General features: G+C 50.5%; 4 protein-coding genes across 4 annotated transcripts; 2 read left to right on the top strand and 2 right to left on the bottom strand.

Annotated features, from left to right (window-relative positions):
- Positions 1-4,163: 4,163 nt before the first annotated feature.
- Positions 4,164-5,038, top strand: BDW70DRAFT_63203 (uncharacterized protein). The gene is made up of 2 exons (XM_073744430.1): positions 4,164-4,388; positions 4,467-5,038. Exon 2 carries the CDS (start codon positions 4,475-4,477, stop codon positions 4,991-4,993), a length of 519 nt encoding a protein of 172 aa, XP_073600183.1. The 5' UTR covers positions 4,164-4,388; positions 4,467-4,474; the 3' UTR covers positions 4,994-5,038.
- Positions 5,039-5,186: 148 nt separating this feature from the next.
- Positions 5,187-8,212, bottom strand: BDW70DRAFT_147069 (glutamate--cysteine ligase; the record flags this gene model as incomplete). Its single annotated transcript, XM_073738664.1, has 6 exons — positions 5,187-6,179; positions 6,229-6,814; positions 6,872-7,188; positions 7,252-7,317; positions 7,376-7,440; positions 8,206-8,212. 6 exons carry the CDS (start codon positions 8,210-8,212, stop codon positions 5,187-5,189), a joined length of 2,034 nt encoding a protein of 677 aa, XP_073600184.1.
- Positions 8,213-8,256: 44 nt separating this feature from the next.
- On the top strand, positions 8,257-9,379 carry BDW70DRAFT_127585 (putative mitochondrial inner membrane protease subunit Imp2). Its single transcript, XM_073735286.1, has 2 exons — positions 8,257-8,913; positions 8,994-9,379. Exons 1-2 carry the CDS (start codon positions 8,423-8,425, stop codon positions 9,349-9,351), a joined length of 849 nt encoding a protein of 282 aa, XP_073600185.1. The 5' UTR covers positions 8,257-8,422; the 3' UTR covers positions 9,352-9,379.
- Positions 9,380-9,515: 136 nt separating this feature from the next.
- Positions 9,516-12,927, bottom strand: BDW70DRAFT_168720 (sporulation-specific 71 family protein; the record flags this gene model as incomplete). The annotated part of the gene is made up of 3 exons (XM_073742536.1): positions 12,703-12,927; positions 10,170-12,647; positions 9,516-10,106 (listed from the first exon to the last, which is right to left on the bottom strand). The coding sequence occupies exons 1-3, from the start codon at positions 12,802-12,804 to the stop codon at positions 9,516-9,518; spliced, it is 3,171 nt and encodes a 1,056-aa protein (XP_073600186.1). The 5' UTR covers positions 12,805-12,927.
- Between the last annotated feature and the right edge of the window lie 57 nt (positions 12,928-12,984).

Raw genomic sequence — 12,984 nt, forward strand, 5'->3', positions numbered from 1 at the left:
ACCAGGTGGCGTAGCCTCGCAGGATTAATTCCCGCCGTCAGTTGCCGCTTGAACCGTGAGTGGAGGACGAGGTAAGCAGCAGACGGTGCCGAATTTCCCTTTTTACCGGCCTGAAGAAATCTTACATGAAAAAGCCAGGTTTGTTCAATAACGCCAGGAAGCAATATGGGAGGACGAAGGGGAAAGAAAATAAACATTGCGACCTGCGCCGGTGTCTGGGTGTTTCACCGCTACATGTCATCCAACCCGCGTGGCTGGGAAGGAATCATAGTGCCATCGTTGAGCCCCGTTCTGAGAGCATTGCTGCTATGACTCTACTAGTGGTACTACGGCGTCCTTGACCGGCGTGACGGTGTCCAGCCCGATACCAGGAGTCAGGACGCAAATGGTGGGGACATGGGGTGGCTTTTACCCTTTCCGGAACAGAGTGAAAGCTCCCTCTCCACGTCAGATGGAGCCATGCCTCTCATCATAGCGTCGACGGAGAATAACGGTCAATGATCAGCCTATCCCGCCGCACATCCGCAGTGGTCCGGTGGCCGCTCCTGCTCAACGAGCAATCTCAACGGCGACTATTCGGCCAGATTGCGGATCTCGGCCATCCATTCCCCGTTCCTTGGCTTCGCGACAAGTAAAAGTGAAAGGAAAATATACCATAAGATGGGCGCCTGTGAGAGATCATTTGTTAACCCTTGTTGCTGACCTGCTCTAAAGAGTCAGAGTCGTCGGAGATGCTAACAGAACGGGTATAGGGTTTGGTTTATCAGGAGAATCAAGATATTACTTGGAGTTGCTCCAGCCTCCGTCATCCATCGTTTAAACTAGATTGTGTGCGCCGCGACGGGGTGTTTCCCGCTCGATGGATTCTTCATCATACCACGAATATGGAGCGCAGGAACTACGGTAGTTCTCCTGGATTTCATATCCCGAAAATTACGGGGCACTGTGCGTCTCGCGTCTCAATGGGTCAGCCGATAAACTCACCCTATACAGCGGTGGCTGTGGACTGTTGTATGTACGCGTACATATCTGATCTTAGTGCATACGCATCCCTGCAGGGTCTTTTGCGAACTGGCCTGCCTTCCCAAGGCTAACGACGAAATCAGAATCCGGCACCGAAGTCACGCCAGCGAATCTGAGAGATCATGGATGATGCTACATCGTACGGAGCATCGTACGGTTACAATACAGGTAGTCCGTTATACGCCTTCGCCAAAGTGTCAGCCAAAGTACACCAAAGGCTGAAACTCGTCGTGCGCCATGTAAACTACCTGCCCGCTGCAGTCGTCAATACGAGAGCGATGGGGTTCCGATCGCTGATAATGCCCACGTGGAAATCGAACGCAACGTTCGCGAACTCCAGCTATTAGCCATAAAGCCTTCCCACCGATGCAGGCAGAGTGGCCTCCAACAGGCAGCATCACCCTTCAGAGTATGAGTATTCTGAGCCAGAGAGAGCGGGAGACACATCCACCTCAGGCTGGAAACGGTGACGAAATGCTACTGGCCAGCAAGAATTCAATAGTAGCTACAGGGGTTCCATACCTACAACGTCAACAAGTCACAACGGCTCCGTCCCTGAACTCCAGCCCCATAGCGGCAGGACGAGGAATCCGGATGCCGGATGGAAGATAAGGTAAGGCGCTCCGAGGCCTAAATCTGTCTCCCAAGGCGCCGTTGTCTCACCTTTCACTTTTTCCGGAACATTAAGCACACGTGGCGATGTACAAAGCACACAGAGTGGTCCAAGCGGGGGACAAAAAGTGTTCGGTGTTCCAGGAACAGAGGAATTTGGAAGGAGCCAGCCCAGAGTGAGCTCGAAGCGAAAACTGACTCTACAAGCCAGTCTGCCGGCCACCAGTGAGGCGGATACAGACGTTGTGGGCGCTGGGAACGGAATAGAGCGAGATGATCGACTGACTCGTGTGCCGTGTCCCCCATCTGCTTATTAAGAAACTACCATCTAGCCATCTATAGGGAGACAGTACTCTGCAACTAGATAAACAAGAGTGGGCTCGGAAGTTAGAACACGAATGACAGACGAAGTTAATAATAAACCCAAAGAGCAGAAGATTCCAATCGATCTCGAGTCGATCGGGTTAGGGGTGGGTGATTTCGATCTTCGGTGCCAGCGCCGGAATGGGACTCCTTAATAAGTAATTAACTAAAGTATATGGCCTCGAATTCAATATATTATTAAGTACGGAGTAGTCTAGAGTCCAATTTAATCTCATTCCGCTCCCGTGGAACTGTCCCGTGTGGAGTCAATTAATATTAGACACAGTGATATAGCACTCCGTTTACTGTCCAGGCCTGGCACCTGCTCCATGCTACTCAGAAGGCAATGACAGACAGTCATCTTGGACTATCGGCCGAGGAACAACATTGAGCGGCCCATACCAGGCAAGACCGGCATTTGCTCCAATTCTTGCATATGGATCGTATGGTGTAATTCTCGCTCCGACTAATTTGGTGCTCAGATGAGGTCCCGCTGTCTCCGTCCTTCAGTAACCCTTGAGTCAGTCGTGAAGACTCAGGCAATGGCACTATACCGCCTCGTCTTATTATCTGTGTGGATTGGTATACTTTTTTTGCTCTTTGATTAGGACTAGGTCTGACCTCCTTTTCGAGTCTCTGGTAGACTTGGAACGATAGGGGGTTTCTGGTTTCCGAATCCGAACGTTCATCCCAGCTCCTCGTCCCAGTTGCTGAGACGACTGCTACGAAGGTGTAGAGATCGAGGACAGTTTGTTTTCAGCGGGGGTTATTGCTGACATAAATGAACCATTTGATTTCACGTATATGGTCAATCGAGCTCTTGAAACGAAGGAGAGGTATGCTTGGCTATCAACCGCAGACTGCCTCTCTTACGTATCATCTGTTGGACAATTATAATAGCGTCTCCATAGTATTCACAAGTGCCGTAGACATTGCCTTCATTAGTAAAAGTGTCGGTGACTTCGTCCGAAATCCCATCCAGGTCTTTCAGTAAATTGCATGTTTATGACTTCTCGGCAAATGCCACTTGCTGCAGCCATGCCAGATCAGGCTTCGGCTCTTTGGCACAATGGCAATAGGTACGCATGTATACTTACAAGTTGTGTGGTAGCCTAGCAAGAATGGTCTTATGCCTCCGGTAGTAGCGGTCAAGGTCGAGAGCCCCGTAGGTGTTCAATGCCATCATGGAGTTTTCCTTGTCTCTTTTTGAGATCTCAGACAGCATAATTAGATAAAGTGGGGGTTTGATGTTGGTACAATTGTGTCTGTCGGTAGAGGACACTGAAAGCGTAGGCGTATGGGCATCTGGATCCCGGTGTTTGTGTCACCGTATATATTCTTGCTTGGTGGAGCTGGATTTTCATGTAATGTCTGGTCAATATCAGACTACCAGAGGCCCCTTGACGCGATCGTCTTGCATTCCACGAAGATGACTCGCTGGTAGGTATACAAGATTTCGCCCTCGATATGGCAGCCCAGGTTTTCCGGCGCGATTCTTCCCCATTTGTTTCTGCAGGGATGATTGAACCAGTCCACAAAGTGCTGGGATGGATATTCACAGTTGTACAGTGGCAAAAAGCCTATGATATTTGGCTATAATAGCCAGCCGGCTTCACACGACACGAGCGGACTGCTCAAATTTACCAGTGTCCAGTGTGCAGTACGCATACTCGTCTCCTAGAACGTTACACCATCTTGTCATAGCATATCCCAAAGTTATTATCTAAAGCCAGTCATTTATATCGCACCTGAGTGCCAAAGTATAACTTGTTCAGATCTGGGGGCTCACGAGGCTGGTCAGAAGCAAATCAATCACTCTGCAATAGCTCAAGCTGATATAGGATAGTCACGGTCACACAGCACTCTCCGTGCAATCGGAATTGGCATCCTGTAGCTCCCAAAATGCTTGAGCATGTGTCACTGACTTCGATTCTCGTCAAACCCCAGACGAAGGCATTACTTGCATCGATGCTCGTACGAACTATCCATCGTGAGTTGAGTGAACTGTATGACGTCTCCAGACAGGCCGGATCAGTGCGTAGTGGTAGCACATCCGCTGAACAATTTTTCTTTCTGCTTCTGTTTGCCCACCCTTGAAGCTCAGCAATATCTAGACTGCAAGGTCTAGACAGACGTGGAGGGCTATCCCTGATGTTCTCTGAACCTTTGCGGCCAGAACATGGGATAGAGAGGGTACTAGGTCGAGGAGATAACGCCGGAGTAGTACGTGCTTTACGTGCGTGTCAACGGGAATCTGCAGTACATACGGGTGTACACTTCACAGGTACAAGGGAAACGACTGCCAGCCTGCACAGTCTGGCCCTGGCATACCTCTGTTGACGTACCTACCCTCCAAGAGCTATTGATATGCAAGAATATTTCAGCCAAAAGTACCAGTCAGTACCTCTTCAGAGCACCCCTTCAGAAAAGCAAGACAATACGAGCAACGAAATAACGCAGACTCACAGTTATACTCATGTTCAGCCTTCCTCTAGGGCCACCTTCGACAAGAATGGGCTGGTCACTCACCTCCCTGTCAACCACGCCCGACGTGCCCATGCCAACGACCCTCTCCCACAACCTGAGAGACTCCGAAATCGGCCGCATAATCGCCGTAATAAAAGGCTTCATCTCCTCCCTGAATGCCAAGGACACCTCGGAGTTCGAGAAATACTGCGTCCGGGCAGGAGGAATGTCCCTCAGGCCTCCAGCGCCCACAATGCCTCGCTTCTGCACAATCGGCGCCTTTGTGGAGTACACCGCCAAACTGGACCATGAGATCAACGAGCGAATTTTGGATGCCGAGGTCAAGGTGAATGAGGAGGGAAATCTGGCAGCGGTATGGGCGCCTTTTCGGGCGAAGGTGAATGGTGTTGTGAACCATGTTGGTGTGGAACTATTCATCCTGCATAAGCTTAACGGGGGGTGGAAGGTTACTGCGCTGGCGGACTCGTGCAGAAGGCCGACGGAGGAGGAGAAAATCTTACTGCTCTAGTTAATATGATGAATTGGGTCTGTTCGACTGCTGCGATGACGTGGGGTTTGAGAGGAAGGAAAGAAGGGAGAAGGACGTGAGACGGTGACCCGGTACGGGCTTACCAACATCTTATGATCACACTATGTACTTAGATGAAGCACGGGCAGGGTATATACATAGAGTACCCATGTCTATGTCCAAAAATATATGTTTAGGCCGTCCGGCCTTTCAGCATTTCCCATCCAACGCTCCCGTCTGCCCCTTCCTTTACACTCATCTCTTCCACAGCTTTCACGAGATCGTAGCATATCTCCTCTGAGACTACGCTATCTTGTTTGTAGGCAGGGTGTTGTGCGACAAACTCGCGAATCCACTTGGCACCGGTCCAGAGAGTACCGTTCGCCCGTTTCCGGATCAAGTCGAGGTATCTCGCCAACGAACAACGAGTCTCAACGTCCACGTTGACACTGTTCAGATACGACTCCACAAGGGGAATCAAGCCGGGGAATGATCCATCTGCAGAGCCGTTGATGATGTCAGAAATAGTCATCAGCTCATATTCATACTCAACAGGGCCGAGCGGCGGAGAGGGAGGCGGAGTGTTGTTTGCTGAAGAGGTATTGCTATCACCTGACGAATTGTGGTGCCTGCGAACTGACGGAGAAAAAGGGTCTTTCCTGAAATAGAACTTTCGGTCTAGCACTGCATTCCGCGCATGTGCTGTTTCCATATTCTCTGTTGTGCGTTGAATAGGAATGTAAAAATTGAGGTCGAAACTCAAGATGGCCCGAGTGACAAGCACAATGAAAATGGAGAATGCGGCGTTTTCAAAATCAGTCATCTGGATTTCCATGGACCGGAACTCAACCCGCCAGCCAATGTCGTCCTTCTCGGGTGGTGGTGGTTTGAACCGCATGTGCTGCCAGTTTGTCGACTGCAGATTCTCAAAGTGATCGGCTTTGTTCAAATCCAGCTCTTCGAGGTCCTCCGAAAAGATGACAATTGGATCGCGGATGAATAAATGCGCAAAATGTGTCGCTAGCAGCTCGTCCATGCCATCATCCATGAGACGCTTTTTGATATCTTCATCCACGATCAAATCAGGGTCTAGGTATTCTTTCCGTAGTCTAGGGTCCTGTGCGATATATGTCGAATTGGAGGCATATCTTGATTTAGGAATTCTCCACCGGTCATTTTTCAACGGCTATGGCTGGTTAGCTGGGCTACATAAAAATCAGGCTGGTATAACTTACAACTTCGCCAAGCTCTTCTCTTGTCCTGTCATCTACAGCTTTGCTGATCTGGTTCCATCGAACATCGGTATCCACGAGGAATCCCTTGTAGATTGGTGTAGCAGCTGTGAGGGCTAAGAGAATCGGCCCCAACGGGCTTAGCTGGTCGTATAGCTTCCTCCCCTCCGGAACGTTTTTAGCCTGGAACGTTATCTGGAGGCAGCAACTGCCCATGCCAAATGCCATTGCGTCCATGTAGACATGACCGTCTTTTGCGGCTCCATTTCGCACATCGTCATCTTCAGGCCAATTATGAAGATCATAGTTTACCGTTGGGTCCTTGAATGGCTCAGGAGTATTTTTGTCTCTAAACACTGGCACATTCAACTCAACTTTCCGGCCCCTCCTCGCTCTAATATTGGCCGCCAGTGTTGGAAACCTGATGTGAGGGTTCGCAATCTCGTCCGGAACAAATTGAGACCGCAGCGCTGGCCCAGATGGAGGGTAATAAGGCTGAATGTAATCATCCTTCGTGCCCAGTCTGGGGAAAGTAGTAAGAGTAATCGGTGACTCGTTGGGCGCCATATGCGCTTTTGCTACCTCTCTCCTAGCACAGCGTCAGCTCACGTCATAGACCTTTCTGCACTTCCACGGAAGAACTTACCTCCATCTCATATTCGACTCCACCTTGAGAAGGTCTTTGAAGCCGATTCCCCACGGTACACCGGGCGTAGCCTCCAGCATGAAGCGCCCAAACTCCGGATGGAAATGGGGTGGTTCCTCACCCTCGCTACAAATCGTCAGAGATGTCTTAAGGAACACCATCTGGGCAACCCACTGTTCTTTGTTCTGAGAATATGTGCACGATCCTTCTTTCCAAAGCGCTTCGTCACGGGCTAACGATTTCAGAATGTCTGCCTGCGCAAGCGACAGGCGAGCCTTCTTGGCTGCATCATCCAGAGCGACGACGAGATATTCAACCTAGTAGGACGTTCTTAAATTAGTTTAATGTTCCGAACTCACGGCGACGAAGAGAGCACAAACCTCGTCACCCCAAAGGAGCGCATCGCGTTCTTTCCCTTTAGCTCTATGCCAGTTCGCGAGTAGTTGCTGCCTTATGTCAACCAAGTCCAAATCCGCGGGATTCCCTGGCGATCGGAATGCCAACCTCAATTCCCCATTTGCGAACCTGGTCTGCTCGCTTCTTCGCCTCCGGCCACTCGAGTGCCGTCCCTAGTGCTCTGGAAAGGCGTCAAAGTCAGAAACTTCGCACTAAGTTCCGGGTGTAGGTTTCTGAACGTACAGCAGACCCATTGTATCATGCCCAGGTGTCCTGCGAGAGCAGCAATTCACCTAAAAAGTCCGATGGTCGCAAATGGTAAGAGAAACCGATTGCCCCGCAGGTACGAGGGGAACACCCCAGAGCGTATAACACTTCCTCAACGTGGGACAACCGACGAGAGAGGTAGAATAGAAGTCGACCGAACAATCTCAGCAGGACACAAGACAGGCAGAGTGATAAATAATGGTGAGGGGCATGGAGGGGAAAATGGCGCTGACAAAAACCTATCGTCAATTGTATGCGCTTGGAGTTTCTCGCCTGTTCCTTGGAGCAAAAGACAGGTCGCTATTGGTTCAAGGGGATGGCTTGCAGAGCGGGCCCCGGCCCTGTTGCAGCGGGGCTTGGATTATTTCATCAGACAGCGCTGATAACGCCGTTGGCGCCGGCTGGGATATTAGTAAGCTGGATTGCTTCGCAGCCAACCATCTGGCGGTTCGGTACAAAAGCCACTCAGTAAACACGAGCCTCAATAAAACAAAGGGTCTCATAGAGTACGAGTACGATCTATATCTGCTTATACTACGAGTGTAGCATTACCATATGAGTAGACACCGTCGGCTTTGTGATCCAAGTACATAATACCTAGTACCTCTGAGCTATTACCAAATGAGGAACCAAGACAAACAGTGCAAACCAGCTATATCAGATCTCCAAACTGACCATCACGACTTCAACCTTCACCAGATAATTATGGGTTTCTGATTAATCTTCTCTCAACTTGAAAAACAATATCTATTTATTCTGATTCATACTATGCGATAAAAGCGCAATTCAACACAACCAACGCCGCTCCGCTCCGCTCCTCCCTCCCAGCCTCATTTATAGTATCACCAAGAGCCTAATTTCTCGCAGAGAGCCATAGATCATACGAGGATGGCCCAGCCCCCGAAATTCCGTATTCTCTCCCCAGAATCTGCTCTACGACGGGCCCGGCCAGACCCGTCCTCTACACCCTCACAATCCCAAGCTCCATCCCAATCGCCCACAACCTCACACTCGCCCGCCACCACAACCACAGCAACAAGCACCAGCACGCCAAAATCCACTCCCAACCCCCGATCCTCATTCTCTCCCTTTTCCCGCCTCAGAAACTACTATGCGACCCTTCCACGTCCCTTCCGCCTTGCATTCCGCACCATCGGCGCAGTCGCGCCCATTGTCCCCATCGGCCTATACTTCTCCGAATATGTTGGGCAACTCCTCCTGGTCAACGGACCTTCCATGACGCCATACTTAAACGAAGACTACGATACTATGCACACAAAGAAGGATATTGTTCTAGTCAAGATGTGGCCTGGTCTTTCGGCGTTCCGCTGGGGTCAGAGGAAGATGCGCATTGAGCGGGGGATGCTTGTTTTGTTTCCGTATGTACCCTATCTCACCTCATTTACTCTATCTAGAATTATGGCTGAACGGTTCGGATGCTAATTGTGTGATATCGTAGGTCACCCGGGAATCCAGACAACGTCGCCATAAAACGTGTCATCGGACTTCCCGGCGACAGAATCACAACACGCGAGCCCTGCGCAAAGCCCTCGCAGATCGTCCCCTTCAACCACGTATGGGTGGAAGGCGACAACCCCAAAAAGTCGCTCGACAGCAACACATACGGACCGGTCAGTATATCGCTGATCTCGGGGCGCGTGATGGCGGTTGTCTGGCCAAGGTTCCGGTGGTTAAATTGGGAGGAGTGGGAGAGCGGAGATGTGGACGGCGGACGGTTTGGGGAAGGGTACCTGGCAGAGGTGAGGGAGAGGGTTGAGAAAGGGGCTGTAGAGCTTCAGAAGCCGTTCTTGATCTGATTACGTAGCTACTAGTCTCCATATCATGTAGTGCTGAGAAGGGCCTCTCTATCCCGTGAAGAGGGTAGTTATACTGTATTATAGTGAATATTGTACATTTTTAGAGTTTTTGCAGACCAGATCCACATGATAACAAAATATGTACACTTTAGATTGATGGAAAGCTAAGACGAGGTCAACCTGACATCTTCAGCCTTCCCCTCCTGCAAGCGATTAATCTCAGACGCAATACACAACACCCACCGATCCTTCTCCACTCGACTCCTCGCCTTGAATACAATTGTTCTACCATGCACCCCCAGCTTCGACACCTGCTTCAGTGTCTGTCTTGTCTTCACCCTCCCACTGCCATGCCCATCACCACTCTCTCCGCCTTCCACCTCGCGCTCTCTTGCCCGGAAAAGCCCCTTCCGGATAGGCTGCCAAATCACAAATGTGATCGCCGTGTCCTCATCGCTACTTGTGTACATATCCGAGGAAAGATACACTCGTGGCAGGGCCCCATGACCCGGATGATTACTGTCGAATGTCTGGTTAGAATAAAGCAGGTCATTCTCTGCGATGAGGCCAGAGTAGATGTAGCAGTTTTCGAGGTCGATGGTGGACTCAAGCGTAGAGTGGACATGGGGCACTTCGGCGCCGTTGTACTTGCGGAGGGAGCTGTGGTACACAAGGAGCTTTCCGGCCGTGAGAACGACATGGAACCGCTTAAAGGTCGCATGGCGTCGGGGTTTCTTATACAGCAGGCCAGACATCTCCGTGTAAAGGTTAGGGCTAGTCTATGGTAATGGTGCGTTGCGTTTGTTGTAAGGACGTACCTTTATTGGCCGGCAGCCAATTAAGGAGCACATATTGTGCAGGAGAGGAGAGGCTTCCGCCTTCCTGACCTCCCACTTCTTCGCGTACTGCCCTATCACCGACTCTAGCTCTTCGTCCATACCCAGAAGTTCGAGGTTTCGCTGCCGAGTGAGCTTGAGCTCGGCAGCGTCGGCGACAATTCTTGCCTTCCAGTATTGAACCAACGCGTCTAATCTCTGCATCCACTCATCCCTTGTCGCGTTATTATATGCCTGGAACCGCACAACTAGGCCATTGTCAAGGAGCATTTCAAATCCGGCGTTGTCAGTAGACTGCTCGCCAGCATCACCGGCTTGCAACTGCGATGGGTCATTTGGCTGCGTAACTCCACGATCACATGTCTCCCGGGTATTTGAAGCAGATGGAAAGCCATCCGGAATAGAGCGTACCTCTTGCACCAGACACAGGTTGATGAATCCGTCGGCATTGCTGAGATTGTGGATGTCCCTTTGAAACTGAGCATGTGCTTCCTCATCGCGACGCTTCTGATGTTCGGTATTTCCATTGGACAGCCAAGATATTTGCCCGTCATGCAAAGGGAATGGGTCTATCTCGTACGAGAGAGGGGCCTTGTCCAGTATTTCCTGAGTAGATGGTATATCGGAGTCCAGAGCGCTTAACCATGGTGGTGTAGGAGGAAGGGCCCGTGATGGCTTGCAAAAGAACAGGTAGTGATCTTGACTGAAAAAGTAAAGACGTTTAGAAAACATCCTGTTCATCCGCTGGTGTGCTCCTGTCTGAGAGGTAAGTCGGATCAAGAAACCTTCTACTGGAGCGGGCTCTTCCTTCTTCTTTGCTCCATATCCGACGGAGGTATCATAATGCTGTTTCGGTCGTAGCTCGAGCTCGTGTGTCCCTTGCATTCCGACTGAGCCATACATGTCTTTCTCATTAACACCATATATCCATTCTAGTCGATCATATCGCTTCCAGGCCAGTCCGAGCTTTTCCGTACTCGTCCATCTCTTCATAACAGTTGACCACTCGGGGCGATTCTCTAGCATCGTCAAGCAGCCTTGTATTATCAAGTCATATGCAGAAGCTTGCTTGGCAATCTCCTCAGACCCTTCATGTCCGGGACTAATGGCAAGTCCTACCTGTCTGAACGGGTTGTTGAATACTAGAGAGACTGCGAGATCCGGCACAGTTATAACAAGCGAGGAGGCTCGGCGCCTACCCATAGTGTATGCGATGAATGTATACCACTCTACCGCACGAGCAGTCGATTTAGGGCGCAAAATGTAGATCGTCGCTCCACGCTTGGACTTTTTCCAGACCGCAATTGTCTTATCCAGAGCCGAGTACAGGTTTACTTTGGACGTCATCCGGCCAAGCGCAATTTCGTGATAAGGAGAAGCTCTCCCTTGCTCCTGTATTTTGGGTATCACTCGCGTTTTGTACATTTGCAATGTATAAGGGGCTTCCTTGTCGGATGTTGACCGGCAAACTACTAGAAATTCTCTCCAGTTATCCTGTACTCGCGTCTCCATCCGAAGGCTATCGAATTCGCTGTAATCTTCGGGTAACTCATCCTGTGCCGTTTCCTCGACTCGGATTAGCATCTTTTCTGCTTTGATAACTTCGCCTACTTCAACCCTGTGCCGAGAAAACCAGTCGGGAACTCTGCCCTGCGTTCTGGAAATCTTGGACGCAATTCGTTGTCGCCTGGTATGTAGATTATTATTGAGGGCCAACGGAGTGGCAATGTGAGGAGACCGGGACGTTCTGTCCTGTCGCCAGTAGTTTGACTCGTCCTCCTCTTCTGAAACTGCACGTTGAGGCTCATGTCGCTGCAGGCTTGCGGGTGGGACGCTGTGCTGTTCGCTTTTGTCCTTGTTTCGCGATTCCGACAATAATGGCTCTGTCGAGCCGGACTCGCTGGGTGTGGCTGGCAGAGATGGCTCTGTATTATTCAGCCGGCTATGAATGCTTCGCCCGCGCACACTCCGCGGAACGGCTAGCAATCTTGAATTCGGGAAGTGTGCATGCCTTGCAGATTGGACTGGGGTTATAGTAGAGAGACTCGCATTTCCTTCTCTTGCTGTGAAATATGCAGACCTCGAGTCAGTTTTTGTCCCAGGCGTGTCGCCGCCGCGGGGGACCACCGGAGACGGCGGTCCATCATTATCCTCATATTCGTGGGTCAAAACCCTGAGATCTTGTGTCAACCGCGGGGTCTCCTGGCCGCTATCCTGTTCTAGTTCCGTCTCTGGCTCATTCTCTTCCGGCGCAACCGGTGGAGGGTCAGGTGCCAATCGCCCTGTTTCCTGCGCGTAATCCGACTCTGCAGAAAAAGTAACGGCTCTGGACCTATAGTCTCTGAAACTCAATCGTTTCCTATACCATGACTTGCGGTGGCTTTGTAGCCAGTTTTTGGGAATGGGGCCGATAAAGAATCGTCGACTCGTTATATGGACATGGGTCGCGGAAGCGTGACGCTATCAGGTTGTCAACGGTACTTGACAGGACTTCTAGGCTGATAGGATATCATACCAGCTTCTCGAGTGTATAAGAGTCTTGCTCGAGGCCCGGATGACCATCACCAGGGTTCTGACAGCCATGCTCCATGTCGTCGACATTCTGGGTGCGAAGCATCAGGCATTCACAATCGACGAACGTGATCGAGAAGAGATAGATAAGATAAGCTCACTTTCAAGTACCCCAGGTAGATCGATTAGAAATATATCACCGAATCAACCAATTCATGATAGATCATGCTGGTAGTGCCAAAAGGTTCTTCGATGCGAAAAGCAAAGTAGCTTCAGACTGAAACAT

Source organism: Aspergillus foveolatus (genome assembly GCF_047715535.1).
Source record: "Aspergillus foveolatus strain CBS 279.81 unplaced genomic scaffold BDW70scaffold_3, whole genome shotgun sequence".
NCBI classification, from domain to species: domain Eukaryota; kingdom Fungi; phylum Ascomycota; class Eurotiomycetes; order Eurotiales; family Aspergillaceae; genus Aspergillus; species Aspergillus foveolatus.

What these genes read in the sequence shown, in the direction of transcription:
- BDW70DRAFT_63203 (XM_073744430.1), top strand. Translation starts at nt 4,475, where the DNA reads ATGTTCAGCCTTCCTCTAGGGCCACCTTCGACAAGAATGGGCTGGTCA.
- BDW70DRAFT_127585 (XM_073735286.1), top strand. Translation starts at nt 8,423, where the DNA reads ATGGCCCAGCCCCCGAAATTCCGTATTCTCTCCCCAGAATCTGCTCTA. An exon ending in GGGATGCTTGTTTTGTTTCC is followed by an intron (nt 8,914 to 8,993) that starts GTATGTACCCTA and finishes GTGATATCGTAG; the next exon opens with GTCACCCGGGAATCCAGACA.